A 25,572-nucleotide genomic window follows, 5' to 3' on the forward strand; every position below is an offset into this window, starting at 1 on the left:
GATTTATGAAATAAATCGTCTGCTGATTCAGAGTGCGATAACGTAAGCGCGCGCTTTCGGTAAATCTAGTAAACCGTAGAGTTCTTTGGTGACTTGCACCAGCCCTTCGTCAATTTTGAATTCTCGCATAATATGCCATAGGCCATCATGCCACGCGCGGTCGAAAGCTTTCTTAAAGTTCTCAATGATTACTCTGCAATTGGAGATCTGTTTCACTGTACTAAAACCAACTCTGAATCCATCCTACTCTTCGACTGGCTGTTCCTCGGCCTTACTTTTAAATTGATTTTGTATGATGCGTAGCATGACTTTGCCAGGATGACCAAAGATCTATCAATACACTTTTCGATATAACCTTTATAGTTATAGATCTTGGGATGACGTATTAGGTGTGTGGTTCGGTTATTCTCGCACAACTTGAAGTTGCCATTTTTTCTTTTCTTTTTAAATCTATTTATTTAAGCTCGATTGCATAACAAGCCTAAGGCTTCTTTAAAACGCTCTCGAGTCCGTGTCATTGGTTTCTATGGGAGAGATTTGAAGAACGCTCCCACAGTGGGGATCGAACCCGTGACCTCCCGATCGCTAGGCGGACACCATATCCACTACTCCACGGCACTTGCTATGCCCTTTTTCCATATGGGGATTACAAGTGACTGAGTCCATTCCTTTGGCCACTTCTTCTCCTAGATTGTTTGGCATAGTGCCGTCGTTACTGCAGTCGTTACATTAAACTGCTCGGAGGAGACGTTTTCCACTTTTGCTGCCTAAAGACTACGCAATGCCGCATTTCACATGTGCTTTAATTATTGACAGACTTTCGTCGTGCGCTTCTTGTCTGGGATCGCTCTGAAGGAAACTGGAGTCCGGTTGGGTTGAAGCGGGTAGTTGAAGATGCAGTCCACATGTTTAGGACTGCGGCAAACTCGGCAAGGAGATTCCAGTCAGCGTCTGCTATAACACTGGCCTTGAGCTTACTGGTCTTCTTTCTGCTACCTCAGTCCTGGTCTTAATCTCTGTGTCGATGTTAACACATTGCTCCTCAATCCATTCCTCCTTGGCTTCTTTCATCTTCTTCCTCACCTCCCTGTTAGCTTTCTGGTAATTTGTCCTAGTGTCCAGGCTGGTGAACTTCTCATGCCTCGGCTCTCTACTTTTGTCACAAAGGTCCATAAATTCGGAAGTCACACTTGGCTTGTTCTTCCTTCACTCACTCTCCTCTCCCTCAGCGCTCTTCTCTCTCTCCTCCCAAGAAGCCCTCCCTCCCTCCTCCGCCAACACTCCCTCCCTCATCCCCTCCATAACCCCTCCATCCCACCCGCCCTCGCCTGTCCCTCCTCCTCAATAAACGAAAAATAACTCACGCTAAGACGAAAGCAAGCCAGTCCATAAATAGCCTCCCTCCCTCCCCTCCCTCCCTCCCATCACTCCCTCCCCACTACATCACCTACCCTCCCTCCCCCCTCCCCTCTCTCTCTCTCTCTCTCTCTCTACCAAGAACTTAGTTGGCCGATGACAATAAGATATATTTAATGTGTTAGTTATGGGTGACGATTGTAATTGTCCAAGATGTTCTGTGCCTGCAAACTTGCCACCTATCTGTGCTTGAAATACGTCTCCTATCAATGGATCATTCAGTTTTCTTAGTCAAATCTAACGCGATTGTTCTTAGTGATGTACGCTTGCTCTTTAATTTTAGCTTGATCGTGCTTAGCCCTTAGTCATGATCACTGCCGATGTCTGCGCCAGGAAACGTTCTTGTGTTCGCCTTGTTAATGCTGGTCCTGAACCGTCGCGGCGCCAGAATGAAATCGATCTGACTGTGTACTTGCCCGATAGTTTGAAGCATGTCAGGTCGCTGTTCTGGACGGTTTGTGTGGTTGCAGCGTGTTTGCCAGGTTGAGTTGATGCCTTCTGGCGAACACAAGAAGTCTCAACCTTCTGTCGTTGGTATCTCCTAAGCAAATCTACATACTATCCATGACCAGTCTTGGTATGTGTCTGGTCCAACATTGGCGTTGCAGTCGCCTTTGACTATGAGGATGTCTTTCTAGGGAAGCTTGACTATGATGCGCTCTTATTCTAATTCTAAATCTACTCGTCTTCGTAGTCAACTGTTTGTGCGTAGACACGGATGATGGTAATGTTATGAGGGCTCGCTGAGGTACGGATGGAAATTATTCTGCTGGAGACTAGGATGCAACTGATGACGCCGTTGAATACCTCCTTCTTAACGATGAAAGCAAACCCGTGGCAATGTATAGAATTCTCACCCTAAACCATACACATGTACAGTGTATTGTGCCCTTCGTCTGTCGATTTTTCTCCGAAGCCTCGCCACCTGATCTCTGTTAGTCCGATTATGTCTTAGCGGTATTTGGTACCAATGTAAGGGGTGGTCTATAACAAAAAAATATTCAACAACTTTTTGATATATTTGTAGTCGTTCACATGCGATTCGCCAATTGGCTCTTCCAGTTTGGTATGCCAGTTTTTGTGCTCGTACTTATATATCATCGTATTGTACAAATCGCCTTTAGATAACCTAATAGTACTGGTAAAAGAAAATTCTTCTTTAGTGAACACAGAAACATAAATTTCTCACTACATTTAATGAAAAAACTTAATATTTTTCAAAAATCAATCATCGATCAATTATAGGCAATCACTTTCCTTGACAAATCTAAGTGCATTTAAAACAGAATTTTCACAAATACGCGTTTACCAATAAATACAAAAATCAAAACAACTATATAATAATCTATATTATAATAATAGACGGGCGTTGGTGCTTAGCATGTAAAAAGCCTTACACAATATTAAATGCGACCGATCGGAGGTCTTCAAAAAGGCTAACATTGTACATGAAAATTATTATGCATAAAATATGAGAGCAAGTCCTAATTTTATTAATTCCTTATAACCAGGAATGAGAGTTATTTTAGTAGCGGAAAGAGCATTTATTTATAGATTTCACTTGTATTTTTCATCATTTCGATGTATGAACTGTCTGGGAATAAAAACTAATTTACATTCTGTTATTTCAACATTATGACGCAACTTTTGTAAATAAGAAAATTAATCATAGGACAGATAGAAACACATTCTAACACTGTATTGATCATGGGATAGATAGAAACACACTCTAACACTGTTAGGGACAGATAGAAACACACTCTAACACTGTATTTGATCATGGAACAGATAGAAACACACTCTAACACCAGGGGCGTAGCCAGCGATACGCACTTACGCACGTGCGTAACATCATTTAGAAAAATAAAAATGTAAACATGGCAAAAAAGGCAAAAAGGCTTAAAAAAGTACGGCTATGGCCTTAGGAGGTTAACCTTAATGGCCATGATAATTAAAGATCTCTACAAATCTAACAAATGAAAGCAATAATTTACGAGACTTCTTTGAGTCATTTGAATCTGAAGTGATGAGAGGCCAAGGGTACGACGGGGCCGCATACATGTCTAGTTGTCATCGCGGTGCCAAAGCCCGCATTCAACTAGAAGCTCCAAGAGCCCTTTATACACATTGCAAAGCGCATTCCTTGAATCTTGCTATTATTCACGCGTCCAAAGAGCCCTGTGCAAGAAACATGATAACGACCGTCCAGGAAATAGCATTTTGTTTTCAGTACTCAGCCATGAGGTTATTTCGGTTTCAAGAATTCCTTAGCAATAGTGATGAGGATTGGGTTGAGATGAACAGGAGGAACAAACTCAAAACTTTGTGCGAGACCCGGTGGGCGACCAGAGCCGATGCCCTTTTCACATTTAAGGCTTCATTTGAAACGGTCGTGTGCACACTTGAAGATATAGCCCAAAACAATGATGCAAAGGATGGCGCTTTTAAAGCAGCTATTACACAGTTTAGTTTCATTATTACACTGGTGGTTGTAGAGCATTTTCTGTCTGCGTGTGTGTCGCTCTCAAAATTACTTCAGGCTACTGTATGCGATCTTCTGCAAGCAGCAATAGAAGCTGAGGTCGTAAAACACAGGTCGAGGCAGAACGCATCGATCCCCTTTTATGACAGGCATTGTTTGACTTGGCAAGCTCCGTTGATGTTGAACCTACATTTCCACGCGAAGGGCGACAGCAGAACCGCCCTAATGCAGCGGCTGCTACCGCATTTGTCTACTGGATGGTCAATAATATGTATTTACCATTTGCGGACCATGTACGTGCAGAGCTTCAACAACGGCTTTTACAAGGAAATGAAAGATGTGCCATATAGTACCTATTACCAGATCGTGCGCAAGACCTCAATGATCAACGAACAAATGCAATCTTCTCGGCAGCACAGGCGGACCTTGGAGTTAACATGGAAACATTTCATAGAGAATGTATTTGTTGAAAATTCCGCTGTGAACAGACACAGATTTCATCTACGCCTTCTCCGGAAACCACGCTGCTCGCTCTATCGGAAGACTTGTATCCGAATATTGCTAGGTGCTTCCACCTGTTGCTTGCGATGCCAATATCAACTGCTTCAAAAGAACGCTCGTTCAGTACCATGAGATGCCTTAAAACCTACTTGAAGTCAACTATGACTACTGAAAGCATGTCTGGACTTGGTCTCATGAACGTTCACAGGGAAAGGGAACTGAACGTAACTGGAGATGTTGACCTATTTGCACAAAAAATGAAATGGCGTTTGGCACTTATCTTTCATGACAATTGAACTGGTAGATTTATACACAAGCCAAGCTAAATGACAATGACATACAATGTTTATCATTTGGTAAATTAAATCACAAAGTCAAATAGAAGAAATAAAGTTTGAACATACTATTATCATTATTAGTTTATTACGTCTCATGACTTCTTGGTCTGACTGTCACAACAAGTGAAAGCTTTTTTTTCAGATAAATTACATGATGTAATATTTAGTGGTCAATAATTCCTTCAAATACATCTCAGCGCCTACCATTTAAGTTATGATTTTAAAAGTCTCTCGGGGAAGGCCCCCGAACCTCCATAAGCGGGAGGGGGTCACCCCCTCCAACACCCTCCCTCATTTGTGCGTAACATTCATTTATGTCTGGCTACGCCCCTGAACACTGTAATTGATCATGGGACAGATAGAAACACACTCTAACACTGTATTGATCATGGGACAGATAGAAACACACTCTAACACTGTTAGGGACAGATAGAAACACACTCTAACACTGTATTTGATCATGGGACAGATAGAAACACACTCTAACACTGAAATTGATCATGGGACAGATAGAAACACACTCTAACACTGTATGGGACAGATAGAAACACACTGTCTCACTGTATGGGACAGATAGAAACACACTCTAACGCTGTAATTGATCATGACACAGATAGAAACACACTCTAACACTGTAATTGATCATGGGACAGATAGAAGCACACTCTAACACTGTATGGGATAGATAGAAACACACTCTAACACTGTATGGGACAGATAGAAACACACTCTAACACTGTAATTGATCATGGGACAGATAGAAACACACTCTAACACTGTAATTGATCATGGGACAGATAGAAACACACTCTTACACTGTATGGGACAGATAGAAACACACTCTAACACTGTATGTGACAAATAGAAACACACTCTAACACTGTAATTGATCAAGGGACAGATAGAAACACACTCTAGCACTGTAATTGATCATGGGACAGATAGAAACACACTCTAACACTGTATGGGACAGATAGAAACACACTCTAACACTGTATGGGTCAGATAGAAACACACTCTTACACTGTAATTGATCATGGGACAGATAGAAACACACTCTAACACTGTATGGGACAGATAGAAACACACTCTAACACTGTAATTGATCATGGGACAGATAGAAACACACTCTAACATTGTAATTGATCATGGAACAGATAGAAACACACTCTAACACTGTATGGGACAGATAGAAACACACTCTAACACTGTAATTGATCATGGGACAGATCGAAAACACTCTAACACTGTAATTGATCATGGGACAGATAGAAACACACTCTAACACTGTATGGGACAGATAGAAACACACTCTAACACTGTAATTGATCATGGGACAGATAGAAACACACTCTGTAATTGATAATGGGACACAATGATTCATACTAACACGGGGTCACGCATGACTAATTCACAGCTTTGGAGCAGTCAGTAAATATATGGATTATTATACAATTTACAAATCAAACATATTTAACTTAAATTAGGCATGCAACAGAACTAATAAAAATATATAGATTATTAATTTATTATACAATTTACAAATCAAACATATTTAACAATAAAGTAGTCTTAGGTTTACTGAAATGTGCAAATACAAATTGGTTTTTATTTCTGAAAATTTAGAAAAATGAGCTAATGTAAAAAAAGGTTTAATTTTAATAAGTGGGTGTGTTTAAATTAACTTGCACTCAAAAATTATAAGTCTGGAGTTGTTTTAATTTCTGACAGGTTTCTGCACACCGCACAGTAAGGTATGATCATGTTATTTTTGTCAGTAGTTAATTACGGCGCCGTTAATTACAATGGTACTGAACTATTATCGAGCAGATGGTCGTTGAACGTTATAATAAAAATAAAGATTGCTTTTATTTGTTACAAATCTGCAATTTATCGCTTTTATTTTATTTATAAAGTCAATATAGCGGATAGGTAAGGTGTGTATACTGTAGAGCGAATACTGGCAGAACCCCCCCCCCCCCGAACCCTTAATCTCGCGCTATCTCGGCAGTCTCGTTACGCATGATTTAACAATGTCGAAATCGTGAATAAGGTACCTATAAATCGAGCAGTGTAATAGATTAAATCTGATCAATTAATATAGTCGATTAGACGTTGACGTCTTTCGAGTAAATCAAGCACAGTCGGAGCGTCACAGACAATCAATGAAGCTGATTTTGCGGACCAAGTTAGATCGTAAGGCAATATAGATGTTATCGATAAGAGCGCGTGGCGAAATTTGCCTTTGAACAGAAGGGCGCGTGGCAAAATTTGCCTTTGAAAAGGGCAGAGTGGCGATCCGGGAGGGCGGCGTGGCTTATCGCCACGCTAAAATGGCCTGGGAAAAACACTATAACACTGTAATTGATCATGGGACAGATAGAAACACACTCTAACACTGTAATTGATCATGGGACAGATAGAGACACACTCTAACACTGTCATTGATCATGGGACAGATAGAAACACACTCTAACACTGTAATTGATCATGGGACAGATAGAAACACACTCTAACACTGTAATAAATCATAAAAAGTGTATACAACTCTTACGTAGGTATTATAATAAATGACTTCCTTAGTTGGTAGTCTATTATTTTATTTAATATTACGGGTCCTCATAATGTTATAGACGAGTTTTACGTATAAGTCAGTAAGTCATTCAGTCGGTCGGTCGGTCCGTTCGTCGGTCGGTCGGTCGGTCACACGACTCGATAGGCAATATCGGCACTCATAGCGGAGCGAACGAAACCACTCATAATTATCGAAACAACTCGATAGGCGATGTCGAAACACAAGGCGTGGTTATCGAAACCAATCCATAGATGGTGTCGGTTCATAATTCGGAGTTATCGGAACCACCCGATAGGCGATTTCAGTACATATAGCGTAGTTATTGAAACCACTATATATGCTATGTTAGTATACATAGCGGAGTTATCGAAACCACTCGATAGGCGATGTCAGTACATATAGCGGAGTTATCGAAACCACTCGATAATCGATGTAAGTATACATAGCGGAGTAATCGAAACCACTCGACAGGCGATGTATGTATGCATAGCGGAGTTATCGAAACCACTCGATAGGCGATGTTAGTATACATAGAAGAGTTATCGAAACCACTCGATAGGCGATAGTTGGGTGCATCATTCAGGAAATATTAAATTAGTAAGGTGATTTATTTGGAAGTCATGACATTGCAGATAGGAGACTCTGTTCTATTGAATCTTTTCATACTATAACAAAATAATACAATCACTTGCTAAAAGTTTTTTAATCGCTAACAATCTCTCCGCTGTCAGCGTTATGTTTTTAATCTATTCCAAATTCTTTACAGCTTATCAACACCTTAACAATTCAGCGAAATTTGCATGATATGTTTATTTTTATGACACTATCAAAGCTTAATAATGAAAAGACATCTATTCAAATTGTTATAAAAGCAATTTCAATGCAAACAAATGTTTAGAAATTACGATCTTTATTCGCATATATTTAAAAACGATGACGTCACAGCTATACCGCTCCGCACCAGGAAAGCGACCCCTAGCGTCGATCCCCCTGTAAGAACTGTCGGGTCTAGTATCGGGTGTCGGAGCAGACTGAGCAGCACTCGCCAGGTGGTCGGACGTAGTTGGTACAGCTTTGTCTTGGACAATACCGGTACACCGTTTCACAGTTGACTAAAATTCACGAGAAACTTCTGTACAGGTTACAGTATGCTAGTATATACTCTTTACAGGTTACAGTATACTGGTATATACACTTTACAGGTTACAATATACTGGTATATACTCTTTACAGGTTACAGTATACTGGTGTATACTCTTTACAGGTTACAGTTTACTGGTATATATATACTCTTTACAGATTACAGTATACTGGTATATACTCTTTACAGGTTACAGTATACTGGTATATACTCTTTACAGGTTACATTATACTGGTATATACACTTTACAGGTGACATTATACTGGTATATACTCTTTACAGGTTACAGTATACTGGTATATACCCTTTACAGGTTACAGTATACTGGTATATACTCGTTACAGGTTACAGTATACTGGTACATACACTTTACAGGTTACAGTATACTGGTATATACTCTTTACAGGTTACAGTATACTGGTATACACTCTTTACAGGTTACAGCATACTGGTATATACTCTTTACAGGTTACAGTATACTTGTATACACTCTTTACAGGTTACAGTATACTGTTATATACTCTTTACAGGTTACAGTATACTGGTACAGTACATTGGTTTGCAATGCATGCTCTCTAAAATAAATCAACAACATTTATTTGAACAGACCATGCTGTGAGTGGGCGCTTGCCATGGCTTGATTGTTTAATATTTCTGTGTGCATGTGATAGGAAAAATTTGTTGCGTATAACAAATTCACTGTTTTGCTTTAAGTATGGAGTCTACATGATGGGACCTTGGTATTTGGCAATATACCTTTAGCTTGAATGCAGCCAGTAAATTAATGGCCGTAAAATAGTGATCGTTGATTCGTATCGAGTACTTCCTTATATATCGCATGACATTTTTTATTGGTTCAACCAATTGGGCTTGGGATGCTCTTTGAGAAAAGGTATTGTTATGAGGGCCTCTATGTGCAAAGTGTTGACTTTATTTTGGTTAAAGTTATTGCTTTTACATTGAATTTGTTAAGATTAAATGGATCATCCTTAGATCTATTTTAAGCACTTGACGTACTGCCTCAAAAAGGTCAATTTACGGGTTATTCCAATAGACTAACATTGAACTCTATACCCTTTTGCATTCCAAGTCATGTGTCACGCTTAGTAGCTCAACAGTAGTGCCCGATCGGTAATTGTCGACACAGGCACTGCTTAAAAGTACGCAGGGCACTCTTAAGTTAACAACACAGTAACCGGAGTACGGAAACTATACTAAAAAGAACCCTGGAAAATATCCAGATGCCTTTAAGCGTATTGTTCGTACCCGGGGTACACTGTAGTATACTTTTAAGGAACCGGGGTACTTTAAAGTAGTACCTGAGCCGACAATGACCAGTAGATCCTATGTGGGCCTAAAACCAGGTAACACTGACGCGCTTATACATTCTACTTGTGCTCACCTTTGGTAGGCACCTGACAGCTAAGACCACAGTCGTAGCGGCAGCATTTTTCGTTACCAGGGCAACTGTCATCAGAGGAGCAAATATCAGCACAGGGTCTTTCGCTCGCATCTTGTGGGCAGAAGCCGGGCTTGTCTGAAACAAACGGTAACTCTGTTCTGAAATTACTTCCATTAAATAAACAAATACATATCAGCTCAATGTCCGACTCGCTGTGTCGAAAGGCAGTAACCGGACTTTTCTGTAATGACCGAGCCATCACAAGTGTTATATTCTGGGAGCATTTTCACTTTCCGTTTCTATTACATTTTTCGTTTAAATGAAGTCTCCTCTTAGCAAAAATCCAATTTAGGCGGAAAGTGCTCACCTAAATTGGTAGGCTCCTGACAGCTACGACCACAGCTGTTGCTGCAGCACTTTTGTTTACCAGGGCAATTGTTATCAGATGAGCAAGAATATACGCAGAGTCCGACTTCATCATTTGTCATTGGTGGGCAGAAACCGGGCTTGTCTGAAACAAAAGACAACATTTTTCTGCAATTAACTTGTACGATTCCATGAAATTAACGAATACTCAACTCAGCTTAGCTCAATGTCCGATGTTAGTAACGATTTGTACATCAATAAAACATTTTTTGTTTTAACGCCATTTTTAAGAACAGAACAGAATCTTTGTTCACATGAACCACAGTCAAAGGCGGATTTAGAGGGGCGGAAACGACGAACTCCCCTCTAAAATATGCTTAGGTTTGACCTTTCTTTCCCTCTGCATGTGATTGATAGATTTGTGTTACTTAGCATTTCTTTGCATTAATTGCACAGCATAATTATGTTTCTGTATTTCGTAACAATTTTTTTTTAAATCCTCCCAAATCTGGTAGGATTTTCTTGTGATGGCACACATTGTATGTGAACGCATGGGGCGACAACTCTATACATGAAATAATTGCGCTTCGTTTCTATACTTGATTAACTTTTTAAAAGTATTTTATCTTTATGAGCAATGAAAATTTGAACATACTTGGTTTAACCCTATAGTATCGCTAAATATTTGTTAAATCGTAAATCAGTTTAACTTAAAACGTCTTTTTTGTCTAAATAATTGCAAATTTGAATGAATCTTTGGTTATTATTAGAATGTGAGTTTCGCTAGCATGTTAAAAAGCTGAATTGTACGTTACATTTTATAACGCTGTGTTCAAACGTAATTACTTTCTTATTTTGAGTACTTTGTTCTTCACGTTATTTGAAGATTTTAATTAATATGTTATTTTTGTATTTTGATTTTGATTATTATGAATAATTTTTATTATTCTGCTCATTGTTTATAATAATAATAATAATAATTATATTTTTTATTTATTTATTATTATTATTATTATTTATTATTATTATTTATATTATTAGTATTATTAAGTAGTAGTAGTAGTAGTAGTAGTAGTAGTAGTAGGAGTAGGAGTAGTAGTAGTAGTAGTAGTAGTAGTAGTAGTAGGACTAGTAGTAGTAGTAGTAGTAGTAGTAGTAGAAGTAGTAGTAGTAGTAGTAGTAGTAGTAGTAGTAGTAGTAGTAGTAGTAGTAGTAGTAGTAGTAGTAGTAGTAGTAGTAGTAGTAGTAGTAGTAGTAGTAGTAAAAGTAGTACTAGTAGTAGTAGTAGTAGTAGTAGTAGTAGTAGTAGTAGTAGTAGTAGTTGTAGTAATAGTAGTAGTAGAAGTAGTAGTAGTAGTAGTAGTAGTAGTAGTAGTAGTAGTAGTAGTAGTATAATTATTATTATTAACATTATTTCACTAACCTCTTCGATATGTTTGGGCTCCAACGGAAACCAGGATCGAAGCAAAGCACAACACCTTCATTTCTGTTGAAACAATCGACGCCGAAATCTAACGCTGTTATTTAAATACGAAACGTTACTGTGCATGGCCCATCGTAGCGTGATGCGTGCGCTTAAATACTGTCTGGACAACAAAGAATTAGTGTGTACGTTGCACGTCAACACGTAAACAATACAATGAAGAATGATTATGTTGTTAAAACTATCCGGTGAGATTTTAAAGAGGCTGTAACATAAAAGCAAAGTGCGGCCATGCCACTGAATCGTCCATGAGTTGCCTATTTAAATGTCGTGTCAATGAATGTCTTTTTGAGCTTTTGTAATGAACTACATATGTATATGTTTTTAATCTTAGAACTACAATAACTTATTTTTTTATCGTCATTGAATTATTTAGAATTATAAGGGGGTATATTTTCAGCAAATTCAGTGTTTTGCTTGGATTTAATATTCAAAATGATGTAGACCTTTCCCCTTTAAATAAAAATGTTCAGGACATGAACGGAGACAAACAAACACATAAATATGTTTTGTTACATTTTAAACTTAAATTAACGATTTTCTTCGTGGAAACGCAATTGCGGTTATTTCAACCAGTGTATAATAACATGATTTCATCGTAAGTTTTATGTGGTTGTTTAGAAAAAAAGATTAAATATGTTGATGATATTTATGTTTAAGCAACCGTTTTTTTTGTTTAAAAAACGATGGTTTAATCATTTAAGCATTTAAACTTACAGCCGAAAATATATAGAGAATATTTTTTTCCTCAGATTTGCAAGTTTGTATATATGATATCTAACTGCATATTTATTTTCTCAATCAGTTACGGATTTTGAACATCCTCTTAACTTTATTTAAAAGAAATAGTCAAGAGCCTTCTCTTACATAAAACATTCTCACCAAAAAAATATTAAGTAAAATGCATAAACACAATTTTTGTTATTTTGACGCATGCGTATTTATTATTGCTTTATTGTTATTTTGACGATGAGCTGTACATGCTTAAGTCGTAAATAAATCTGATCTGATCTGATCTGTTATAATTGCATACATAATCACGAGACGATGGCACGAGTAAAGAGATGAACTTAGACAACTATATAAGAAATAACTTTAAATAAGGCGATCTTAGATTGGAATGAACAATTTTTGTTCTCAGTTAAATCACTAAATATAGAGATTATTACTGCACGTATTAATTCATCACAAGTCATTCAATTTTGCATTCATCCGTTTATGTATTTTACATATGTCATCATTCATTCGTTTATTTTTTATTTTAAATTGCTAGTAAAAAGATAGATAATTAAATGGCTGCATTCATCATTTCAATATGTTAATGAATAAGTTTACCTTTTTTCAATTCGTTCATTGAGTCATGCATTCAGTCATGTCGATCGGTCGGTCTGTGGGTCGGTCGATCAGCCAGCCAGCCAGCCAGCTCGGTCGTTCGGTCAGTCACTTGGTCGGTCCGTCCGTTCGTTCGTTATTTGTTTATTTATTTTATTCATTTAATGTATTCAACCGGATAAATCCGTCCATTCATTTGTTTGTTAATACATTCGTTTATACTTTCATTTACTTGTTTATGTAATTAGTCGTCAATTCATCTATCTAGGGACCGACTAAAACAAAATTTTGTTTTTTAAGTCCCTTAACCACCCGTCTATTACAAAAATTCGCTCTTCGGGTGTACCTAGAATACTTATAGTGCCCTGATCGACAAAACTAAATCGTCTGCTGATCAGGAGTGTGCGGAACCAGGGTGGATAAAGGTCACACGATACTAATTCTTACCTTATGTAATGTAATGTAAAACATTTAATGAACATTTTGCACATAGGGACTCCATTAACAAACATTTTTAAAGCATTCTAAGCAGATTGCATTAAGAACTAAAATGGTTTGTTGCGAGATACGTAAGAAAGAACCTGGCATGAATCAAAGTTCGCGGTTTTATAAAAAAAAATCCGGCTAATATTTTAGTTGATTGTACCCACATTCACGTAAATTTCCCAATCGTGATACATCGGCTATCACGGATTCCTCCGTAAGATTGATTTATGAAATAAATCGTCTGCTGATCCAGAGTGGTTAGTTTCCCGCAGTAGTTTGCAATCTTAAAACATAACCGTAATTTCCGGCGAACATTTATCCTTTCCCAGCACACAGGTCGAAAACAGAATAACAAAACGAGTGTCATTAACTGAAAACTTGTCTTCCAGTAAATCAAGACGATTTAAAGAGAGTATTCATAGCACATTTCAATTCATGTGTTTACAGTATTAAAAGTACATGTACAAATCGCCACAGAGTTTTACCAACATGATAAGGCGTTTGTTATTGCTGACATTCGTGAAGATCGTCGGAAAATCATAGCACTATTCTAAACGTAAGGAGAACATGATAATTTGCATTGTTTTATTTCTTTCTGTATTTTCAATACATTTTTTATTCATATACCAATTCGTTAATCTCGTCACTCGAACATTTGAACAAATAAAAAAAACTATTCATGTATGACATATTTGTTGTCTGAGCAACGGCATAATGAAATTATGGTTAAATATATCAAAACCAGTTGATAGGCGATGTCGATGTAGGTACACATAGTGGGGCTATTGAAACCACTCGGTAAGCGCTGTCGGTTCATATTGCGGGGTTATCGAAACCACTCGGTAAGCGCTGTCGGTTCATATTGCGGGGTTATCAAAACCACTCGGTAAGCGCTGTCGGTTCATATTGCGGGGTTATCGAAACCACTCGGTAAGCGCTGTCGGTTCATATTGCGGGGTTATCGAAACCACTCGGTAAGCGCTGTCGGTTCATATTGCGGGGTTATCGAAACCACTCGGTAAGCGCTGTCGGTTCATATTGCGGGGCTATTGAAACCACTCGGTAAGCGCTGTCGGTTCATATTGCGGGGTTATCGAAACCACTCGGTAAGCGCTGTCGGTTCATATTGCGGGGTTATCGAAACCACTCGGTAAGCGCTGTCGGTTCATATTGCGGGGTTATCGAAACCACTCGGTAAGCGCTGTCGGTTCATATTGGGGGTTATCGAAACCACTCGGTAAGCGCTGTCGGTTCATATTGCGGGGTTATCGAAACCACTCGGTAAGCGCTGTCGGTTCATATTGCGGGGTTATCGAAACCACTCGGTAAGCGCTGTCGGTTCATATTGCGGGGTTATCGAAACCACTCGGTAAGCGCTGTCGGTTCATATTGCGGGGCTATTGAAACCACTCGGTAAGCGCTGTCGGTTCATATTGCGGGGTTATCGAAACCACTCGGTAAGCGCTGTCGGTTCATATTGCGGGGTTATCGAAACCACTCGGTAAGCGCTGTCGGTTCATATTGCGGGGTTATCGAAACCACTCGGTAAGCGCTGTCGGTTCATATTGCGGGGTTATCGAAACCACTCGGTAAGCGCTGTCGGTTCATATTGCGGGGTTATCGAAACCACTCGGTAAGCGCTGTCGGTACATATTGAGGGGTTATCGAAACCACTCGGTAAGCGCTGTCGGTTCATATTGCGGGGTTATCGAAACCACTCGATAGGTGAGGATGGGGTCCGTCATATATAATATATTTAAGCAGTAAGGACACTTATTTTGAAGACATTACATTGCATTTAGGAGGCTCTATTCAAGTAACCGTTTCAATGTAAAACAAGAGATAACATCCGCTTGTTTTTTAGTGTTTTTTTACCTCAGCAATCTCTTTCATGTGTTTACGGTTTTTTTTGGCAAGTTATTAAACAATTAACTATTCAACAAAATGTACAATATATATTGGTTTGCTATGGGGCAAATTCTTAAAAGTTAAATCGATGGTAAAGCTTCTATTCCAATTGCTACAAAAGCAATTTCATAGAGAATATTTGTTGGATCCGGTGGATTATCGATTTTAATTCACGAGTGATCATAGAAAATAATATTTTCACGAGTGGCGCAGCCACGAGTGAAAATATATGTTTTCTATGATCACGAGTGAATTAAAGTCGATAATCCACCGAATCCAACAAATTTTCTTTTTATTTAATGCATTTTTCACAGTTTATATACATTGTTCAAGAGTTTAACTAACGAATTTTGCTGAGATAATGACGTCATTTCGTCAAAAAAATGACGTCATTTCACAGTAAACAATGAAAATTATCAATAATTCTCACTGATAATTTTCACTGTTTGAAACAGTGAAATTATCAGTTTTAATTCACTGATATTTCTCTATAAACCACCGGAAAGCATTAAATAAAATGCATTTTTTTTAGAATTTCAGAATCGAATATAGTTTTTCGCATATTTGAACAGGGATGACGTCAGCTTTTCCATGCCGCACCACAAAAGCAAACTCCAGCGTCGATATCCCTTGTCAAAACTGTCGGACCTAGTATCGAGGTCCGTAGCAAACTCCACAACACTGGCCCGGGGGTCGGACGGAGTTGTTACAGGTTGGTCTTTGACAAAGCACCGCTGCACAGTTGACTGAAAAACACGAGAAACTTCTGTACATATACCAAACAGCGCCGTCTAGATGTCAGTTAAGTAGGCCTCACATATAAAGTGGGAAATACTTCGACGTGGGAAAGTCGGCGCCAATATTTTTTAGCAGCCGCACCGCGAGAGTTAGTTTTCTGCAGCGTCTGTAAGTACCAACGACCCGTATCTTCACCTGCATAAAAATTATCTTTGCATTCGGTTATCATTATTTTCAATATAACCGGTGTCCTTGATACAGACTCGTTCCTCAGTCGCGATTTTAAGGCTGCAATAAGGTGCGAAAACATGGGTGTGATTGTCAATTAGTCTTTCCTTTAACCCATTTATGCCTAGTGGACTCTCCAATCCTTCTAAATTGGATCAATTTATTTCCAAAATTAGGGATGTCTAGTTTACTTATTTCTATATTTAGAATATTTCTTACAGAAATTCATTTAAGCAAACAGCGCAGACCCTGATGAGACACCGCATCATGCCAAGGCCTTTTTTCTAGACGCTAGGCATAAATGGGTAAATACTACATGCTTCTAAATGAACGAGTTAATGTATTAACGTATGTATTAATTTAAATCCAATAGAAGGGATCGAAGCCGGGACCTTTTGAATCTAGGCGGAAACCATATCCGCAAAGCGACGTCAACTTAGCTAAACATAACAATAAAAACGTTTGGCACCTAATGTTTGGTGCTGACCATAGACCATTGTTTATATTCGAGGCTGAGTGTTCGAATAGTTTTGCTACCTTTGATCATATTTGCAAAGTTAACTTTTAAATATAAAACAGATACAAATGTATGTTACAACGTGCCGCAGATTTCTGTCTTAGCACAAATCTTGTTAAAGCGATAAATTCCTTTTGTTAACAAAAGAAAGTCAACTAAACATACAAAGTACACAGTTTGACGACCTTCTTTCCTTATAGTTTTTGGAGATGCTTTGTTCAAACATGCTACCCATATGTTTTACTTAGTTATACTATTGTGTTGTTCATTCCGAGGTACAATATAGAGGACACGTTTTTTTTTAAGGTTGAAAACTATTGTTTCAATTTTGTTTTTATAGATATTTGGAATACTAATCATAGTTAACTAAAACTAAATTTTCCATCACAATGTTTATAATCTATCTTATTTATTATTTTACATTCAATAGCTTCCATACAAAAAGATCATCCGCAGTAATCCCACAGCTTTCAATTTCAAAACACACTCAGGGAACTAATGATCCCGAGGGGAAATCGTTCCAGTTCAGACTTTTGACTGGACATTACTATTCGATCCACTGAGAAGATGTGTTTTCTATTGTTATATACAATCGATACAAACGAAATAATTAAAGAATCAAAACATATTACAATATGAGATCAACATTTTTGTTTAAAAGTATCTATTGAATTCGCGTCTTCAATTCGCGTCTTCGCGTCTCTTTCCTACTATTGAGTAATTAAATGGTAATTAAATGGAATGTGTTTTAAATCCCTTTTATTATTGTTTAATGTGAGTTGCAATGCTGTGAGATTAAATTTTTATTTACACTTAAATGTATCATGAATAGTGCTGGGCCAAGTGTGAGGTTGAGCGCTCTAAAACCGGTTTAAACCCCCAATGCTTTGCATTGACCGTTCCAATGCGGTTACCCCAGCTTTATTCTTATACATCTATGTGTTTATGTTGTTTTGTATTGAGCTGTTTTGTACTGTTTTGGCAATCGGTCACTTGCCTTTAATAAAGGACCAACTTATTGTTTATAATGAGAATGCAGTACTGCTCCAGCAGCTGGAGTTTCACTTCTTTTTACTCAAAATGGGCAGCTACAGACGCGCGTAAAATAACCGTCTTTATTGACCAAAACACAGATGTTCGCGTTACAGAGTTTAATTTAGAAAATGATAGTGACTAAATTAGTCGACATCGTACGTGGTTTCGTGAACGATATTAGCATAAAGTTAGTTGTTTATTCGCGTATAAATATTTTTTATTATTTCCGCAGCCTAGGAGAAAAAAGTTAATAATTCAATTATATCAACGCTTGTTAAAGCTGCTTTTCATAAATGTACACCCATTTATTTAATCTCGATTACATCAAAAGCCTAATGATTATAGAGACATTCTTGTTCGTTTCCTGGGTAGAACCAGTACTTGGTGGTTTAACAGAGAAGATCTTGAGAACGCTTGATATTGAACCAGTGACCGTTTGATCGCTAGGCTAACACCAAATCTACTACGCCACAATGACTTTGGTGAACCAATATATCGTTGTTGTAATTAAAAAGGTCAATAACGCCAAACCTCCTTCTGATGAGAGATACTGATATGTTTGTTTAGTGAACATTATGTTGGGTCAGTTGACATAATGTTAGGTCAAGTTTGCTTTATGTTTTATTAAGTGGACATTATTTAAGGTCAAGTTTGCTTTATGTTGGATTAAGTTGATATAATATTGGATTAAGTTGACTTTATGTTGGGTTAAGTTGACATTATGTTGAGTCCGGTATTCATTATGTTAAGTCAATGTGTTATTAGGTTAAGTCAAGTTAACGCAACATTTTATCATCTTTCCGAAACATCATGTTACCTGAACCCAACATATTGTTAACTTAACATAATGTCAACTTAACCGAACATAATGTCAACTTAACCGAACATATTGTAAACTTAACCCAACATAGTTTTAACTTTACCCAACGTAATCTGAATGTAACCCAACATAATGTTACCTTAACCCAACATAATGTCAACTTCACCCAGCGTAATGTTACCTTAACTCAACATAATGTTACCCCAAGCGTAATGGTAACTTAGCCGATATAATGTCAAATTGACCCAAAATAATACCAACTAACTAAACTCAGTTTCACTCAACACATGGCAATTTTGGTGTTTCTTACGTGAAAGCATTCTACTTATGCTCACGTTTGGTTGGCACTTGACAGCTTCGACCGCAGCCGTGGCTGCAGCACTTTTGGTTACTAGGGCAACTTTCATCAGAGTTGCAAAGGTTAGCGCAGACTCCAACGTCTTCAGCTGGTGGGCAGAAACCGGGCTTGTCTGCAACAATCAGTAGCATAGTTTTACAATTAACTTTGCCGGTTCCATGCAATAGACATCTAAGCTCAGTATCGGACTTCCTTTGTCAGTGGACAGTAACACGGCTTTTCTGTTATTACCGTGCCAAAATAGGGACGTAATTATTGTGTTATATTCCGAGGGTCGTTTTAAAAGACAATCGTAAGTAAGAAACGTTAATAGTGTGTCATATTCTGAGAACCGTTTTAAATGACAATCGTAATTAAGAAAAGATTCCATTCGTACACCAATAAACTTGTTTTTTTATACGCTTATTACAAAGGACAGAGGAGAACAGAATGTTTATTCACATAATGACGGATTTAGAGGGGGTGGGGCGGAAACGGCGTACTACTCCATAAAATATGCTACGGTTTGACCGTCCAAGCACGCTAATTCTGTAAAAATGATGTGACTTATGTGTGAAGTCATTTTGTATTATTTACATAGCATAATAATGTTTCTGAAGTTCGTAATTTTCAATAAATTGTTTATGTCCACGTAGCTTCGTTAAACATCCAATAACAAATGATTGCAAAATGCCGTCTATGCAAATGCGGGTAAAGTTGTCTCTGAAAAATAAAACGGATACATGTACATAAATATTTGTATTGCTCGTATAAAAGAAAAACAATTTCGTCCTTTCTGTCAAGAGTCTAGTACATTAATCAAAGACCTATAAAATGTCAGGTGACTCTCGTGAAGTAACGCCCGCCGTGAGATTTGATTGAATATAGCTATAGCGAAGAAGACAGTGTGTTATCTGTGTATTGTATAGGTCTTTGCGTTGATTAAATTGAAAAGGTGCGACACACTCTGGGCCCAAAAACAATGTAGCCTCAGCCATATGAGGAAAGGATCTCATCAACTTTGAAATAAAAGCTGTCGATTATGGGAAGAGTTCCGCAAGACCTAGTATGCTCAAACTGACATTGCTAATGAAAGGCGAATATAATAATGAACTGCTTAAGTTAATCCAATAAATATAAACGTCGAACTAGGGCTTAGACGGACAATTGTTATAAGCATTAGTACTAACGTCGCTTCTTGAAAGAAAAGTTTTGTAATAGATAAAAATGTATACCGCTGTTTATCACTGCACTATTTAGAGTCTACCTTATTGTTTAAGTTTATTCGAGTTTCATTTTTAACTTTCTTTGAACGATATTAGTAACCTCCGTACAACGTTCATAAAACGTAATTGTTTAGGGATAATGTTATCATAACATATGCATATAATTCATATATTAATATTATTTCACGAACCTCTTCGATATGGTTGGGCTCCAATGACAACCAGGGTCAATGCAACGCACAACAACACCTTCATTTCTGCTGAAAAAAATCTACGCCGAAATACAATGTACACCGCTATTTATAAGATTATGAACCTGTACACGGATCTTTGTGACGTGATGCGTGCGCTTTAATGCTTTCTTGATAACAAAGACTATGTGTACGTTGAACGTCAACATTGCACAATTGCACGTAAATTATAAACTGAAGAATGATAACGTTGTTCAAACTATTCGGGATGTATTTAAAGGGGCTGTAATATTTAGCAAAGTGACCCGTCCACGTGTTTCCTATAAAACATACTGTCAATTAGTGTAATGCACGTATTCATTCATCACAAGTTATTCAATTCAAGCATTCATCCCTCCATGTATTCTTTAATATTTCATTTTTCATTCGTTTACATTTTTCTAAATTTTCAATGCTGGTAAATATAGAGAAAAATAAATTGTGTTTTATATTCTTATGGTGCTTTTAATTAACCATCGATTCGATTCGTACAGCAATATCATTGAGTTTTTATACGCAAATTATTGAGTAAAGAAGAGAACTTCATGTCTATTCACATTAATCACGGTCGACGGCCGATTTAGAGGGTTGGGGCAGAAACGGCACACGACCCTCTAAAACATGTTATCAAAACCACTCGAAAGGCGATGCAAGTATACATAACGCAGTTACTGGAACCGATCGAAAGGCGGTGTAGGGACATTTATAGGAGTTATCGAAACCTCTCAATAGGCGATGTCTTTATACATAGCGGAGTTATCGACACCTCTCAATAGGCGGTGTCTTTATACAAAGCGGAGTTATCGAAAACAATCGATAGGCGATGTCTTTATACATAGCAGAGTTACCGAAAACAATCGACAGGCGATGTCTTTATACATAGCAGAGTTATCGAACACAATCGACAGGCGATGGCTTTATACATAGCGGAGTTATCGAAAACAATCGGTAGGCGATGTCTGTATACATAGCGGAGCTATCGAAACCACCCGATAGGAGATAACGGAACATATATAGGAGTTTTCGGAACCATTCCATAGGCGACGTCGATACATATAGCGGAGTTATCGAAATCACTCGCTATAGATGACGATTCGGTTCATCATGTATGATCTATTAAAGCCGTTAAGAGATATATTTTGAGGGCATGATATTGCAGATTGGAGGCTCTATTCAAGTGAATGTTTTCATACTATAACCAAATAATACATCCACTTGCTTAAAGTTGTGTTTTTATCGCCATCAATCTCTCCGCTGTCAACGTTTTGTTTTTAATTTATTATGTGGTGTTTGACAACTAACAAACACTTTAACTGAAGGATGCATTGGTTTTCTTTAAAGGGGCCTTTTCACAGATGTGTGCATGTATTGAAGCTTATCATTAATGCTTTATATTGATAAATTAAAACATTGGACCTAAAAATCTCCAGTTAAAAAAATACAATTTAAAAACAGTAACCCTCAACAGGGCTCGAACCACCGACCACTGGAGTCCTGGAGTAAAAAGTCTCCCGCGTAGACCACACGACCATCCGTGCTCATGCTATGAGCTGTTGTATTTTTTACCTATATAAGGAATCCTCGTAGTTTCCCAAAATATAACGACAACAACAAAACTCTCCAAATTATTAATTCGTTTCGCGTTGGAGCGCCTTACAATTTTCAGGTTTTCAAATCGTCAAAAGATGCATAAAATGGATATTTTAGAGCATGATGAGTGTTCAGTATTACTATTTTCTCACAATATCATAACTAAAACGAAAATTTGCGAATCTGAAACAACTTTTTTTAATTTTGTCAATTAACCAAAACGTGAAAAGGCCCCTTAAAGACACTATTAAAAGCTAAATTAATGACAACGCATTTATTCGCATTGTTACAAAAGCAATTCCACTGCAAACAAATACACGGAATTTAAGAATCGAATTTCTTAATACGGAATTATTAAAAAAAACAAACCATGACGTCACAGCTATACCGCTCCGCACCAGGAAAGCGACCTCTAGCGTCGATCCCCCTGTCAGAACTGTAGGCTCTAGTATCGACAGACTGCGCAGCACTGGCCGGGTGGGCGGACGGGGTTGCTACAGCTTGGTCTTGGACAATTCACAGCTGAACAGTCGCCTGAAATTCACGAGAAACTTCTGTACAGGTTAAGGTTTGCAATGCTATACTCTCTTAACATTTATCAACAGCATTTATTTGAAGACACCATTCTCTGTATGGGCACTTGTAATGACTATATTTTATACAAAAAAATGCGAATGTGGTAAATTTATGGGTTATTGCAAAAGGCTAACCTTGAACGTTATAAGTACTTTTTAGCATTCCTAGTCATGCGTCACACTTAGTGGGCTCAACAGTAGGGCTCGATTGGTCATTGTCGGCTCAGGTACTGCTTAAAAGTACACCAGGCACTCTTAAGTATACTACACAGTACCCGGGGTATAGACAATATATTTAAAGTGGCCTTTTCACAGATTTTGGCATATTTTGAAGTTTGTCATACAATGTTTTACATTGATAAATGTAAATATTGGATCTTAAAAGCTCCAGTAAAAAATCAAGAATAAAATTTAAAAAAGGAAAAAAAAGTAGCCGGTACCAGGGCTCGAACCAGTGACCCCCGGAGTCCTGGTGTTAGTCTGAAGTAAAAACGCATTAACCCTCTCGGCTATTCCGCCGTGATCACAGATAAAGTGTTTTATACCTTATATAAGCAATCTTCGTAGTTTCGTAAATTTAAACAACAACAGAACTCTCCAAATTATTCAATCGTTTCGCGTTGCAACGCTTTATAATTTTAAGGTTTTCAAATCGTCAAAAGATACATATAATGGCTATATTGGACTGTGGTAAATGTTCAGTAAAACTGTTACCTCACAAATATCATAACTAAAACGAAAATTTGCGAATCTGAAACAACATTTTTCAATTTTGTCAATTTACCAAACCGTGAAAAGATCCCTTTAAAAGTACCCGGAGTATATCCGGGTGTCTTTAAGCGTATGGTTCGTACCGGGGTACACTGTACTATACTTTAGAGTACCCGGGGTACTTTAAAGTAGTACCTGAGCCAACAATGACACGTTGAGTCTGAGTAGGCTCAAAAGCAGGTGACACTGACGCGCGAAGACATTCTACTTTTGCTCACCTTTGATAGGCTCCATACAGCTACGACCACAGCCACTGCGGCAGCACTTTAAGTTACCAGGGCAACTGTCATCAGAGGAGCACAGATTAATGCAGGGTCCGATGCTATCATTTCGTGGGCAGAAACCGGGCTTGTCTGCAACAAACGGTAACATTTATCTGCAATTAACTTGTACGATTCCATGAAATAAACGAATACTCAACACATCTGAGCCAAAAGTCCGACTCCCTGTGTCGGTGGGCAATAACCGGACTATTCTTTACCCCGTTCAGTTCTGGAACCGAATTTTGAAGGCCTTTGCATACAGTTTGGATCCAGATGAGACGCCACAAAACAAAATGTAAATCTTTATTTACATAAACCAAAGTCAAAGACGGATTTAGATGACAGGAAACGACGTACGCCCCTGTAAAATATGCTGAGGTTTGACCGTACTTTCTCTGTACATGTGATTGAAAGATTTGTGATGATTTGAATTTTTTGCATTAAGTACATAGCATAATTATGAATCTGTAATGCGTTACATTCGCTAAATTACTCATTTTCACTTAGCGATTTGCGTCGTTTAACAAACAATAACAAATCATAATAAAATGCCGTCTGTGACAATTCGAGACAGGTTGTTTCTAAAAATTTAAACAGACACATATCAGAAGATGTGTGCGACTCATATAACAGAAAGTAAAATTCGTCCTAACTGTCGTGAGTGTAGTAAGTTAATTAGGAAGAAATACGGGGACACACTCCGGGTCCTAACATAATGCACCTTTAGGAGCGGAAGGACCTCATCAACTGTAATTACAGCCTTAGGTGACAGCCTATTTCGCTGTTTTCAAACGTTATCACTATCTTAAAATGGGTCTAAATTATTTGTTTACGTTAATTAAAGATTAAAGATTAGATTAATGTTACTTCCACGGTATTAGTAACGTCAATACAACGTTCATTAAAAGTTAGTAATACCTGATGCCTTATATAAATAATAATTAATTATATTTTGCTATTTCCTCGTCGAAAAAGAAATGTTGCAATGTTTTAAACTGTTATCGGTGAATATTTCGAACTGTTGACCGGTCAATAGTTTGAACTGTTGCCCGCAGGAATAATGACCTCATTTTGGCAAAAAATGACGTCATTTTACAGTTAAACAGTGAAAATTATCGATATTATCGATTACTGTTGTTTTTAAATAAAAAATTAATTTGCTCTTTTTTCTATGTTTAATTTGATCAGGTAGAAAAACACTTATTTCATGGATGCTTGGTGAACAGTCAAAACAGTTGTCCCTCGGTATCATGGCTGACATTTGGAACTGTTGCTTTCGGCCTCGGGCAGAAGTTCCAAAGTCATCCCTGATACCTTGGGACAACAGTTTTGACTGTTCAACGCGCATCCATGACATAACTGTATACTGTTTTAGCGATAATTATTGTTATTATTTTTATAATTATAATTAATATTATTTTTATTTCACTCACCTCTTCGATATTGCTGGGCTCCAACGACAACCAGGATAAATGCAACGCATAACACCTTCATTTCTGCTGAAACAATCTACGCCGAAACACAACCTACTTATAAGATTGTGAACCTGAACACGGATCTTCATGACGTGATGCGGGCGCTTATATACAGTCTGGACAACAAAGAATTTATGTGTACGTTGCACGTCAACATTGCACAATTGCATAAAAACGATGAAATCACAAATGATCATGTTGTACAAAAAAACTATCCGGGAAATACTTAAAAAGGCTGTAAAATTACATCAAAGTGAACTGTCGACGTGTAGCATATTTAATCATCGTGTCAATTTACGTCTGTTTGAGCTTTTGTATTGAAATATACTTTTTATCC

At 37.8% G+C, this 25,572-nt stretch overlaps 3 protein-coding genes across 3 annotated transcripts; all 3 read right to left on the reverse strand.

The window, feature by feature from the left end:
• Positions 1–8,103: 8,103 nt before the first annotated feature.
• LOC127841599 (WAP four-disulfide core domain protein 2-like) lies at positions 8,104–11,805 on the reverse strand. Its single transcript, XM_052370530.1, has 4 exons — positions 11,645–11,805; positions 10,223–10,366; positions 9,856–9,990; positions 8,104–8,424 (listed from the first exon to the last, which is right to left on the reverse strand). Exons 1-4 carry the CDS (start codon positions 11,703–11,705, stop codon positions 8,321–8,323), a joined length of 444 nt encoding a protein of 147 aa, XP_052226490.1. The 5' UTR covers positions 11,706–11,805; the 3' UTR covers positions 8,104–8,320.
• Positions 11,806–15,931: 4,126 nt separating this feature from the next.
• On the reverse strand, positions 15,932–20,655 carry LOC127841600 (WAP four-disulfide core domain protein 18-like). Its single transcript, XM_052370531.1, has 3 exons — positions 20,523–20,655; positions 19,104–19,238; positions 15,932–16,176 (listed from the first exon to the last, which is right to left on the reverse strand). The coding sequence occupies exons 1-3, from the start codon at positions 20,584–20,586 to the stop codon at positions 16,079–16,081; spliced, it is 297 nt and encodes a 98-aa protein (XP_052226491.1). The 5' UTR covers positions 20,587–20,655; the 3' UTR covers positions 15,932–16,078.
• Positions 20,656–22,472: 1,817 nt separating this feature from the next.
• Positions 22,473–25,313, reverse strand: LOC127841601 (waprin-Thr1-like). The gene is made up of 3 exons (XM_052370532.1): positions 25,194–25,313; positions 23,716–23,850; positions 22,473–22,685 (listed from the first exon to the last, which is right to left on the reverse strand). Exons 1-3 carry the CDS (start codon positions 25,252–25,254, stop codon positions 22,597–22,599), a joined length of 285 nt encoding a protein of 94 aa, XP_052226492.1. The 5' UTR covers positions 25,255–25,313; the 3' UTR covers positions 22,473–22,596.
• Positions 25,314–25,572: the final 259 nt, after the last annotated feature.

Source organism: Dreissena polymorpha, chromosome 8 (assembly GCF_020536995.1).
Source record: "Dreissena polymorpha isolate Duluth1 chromosome 8, UMN_Dpol_1.0, whole genome shotgun sequence".
In the NCBI taxonomy this organism is placed as follows: domain Eukaryota; kingdom Metazoa; phylum Mollusca; class Bivalvia; order Myida; family Dreissenidae; genus Dreissena; species Dreissena polymorpha.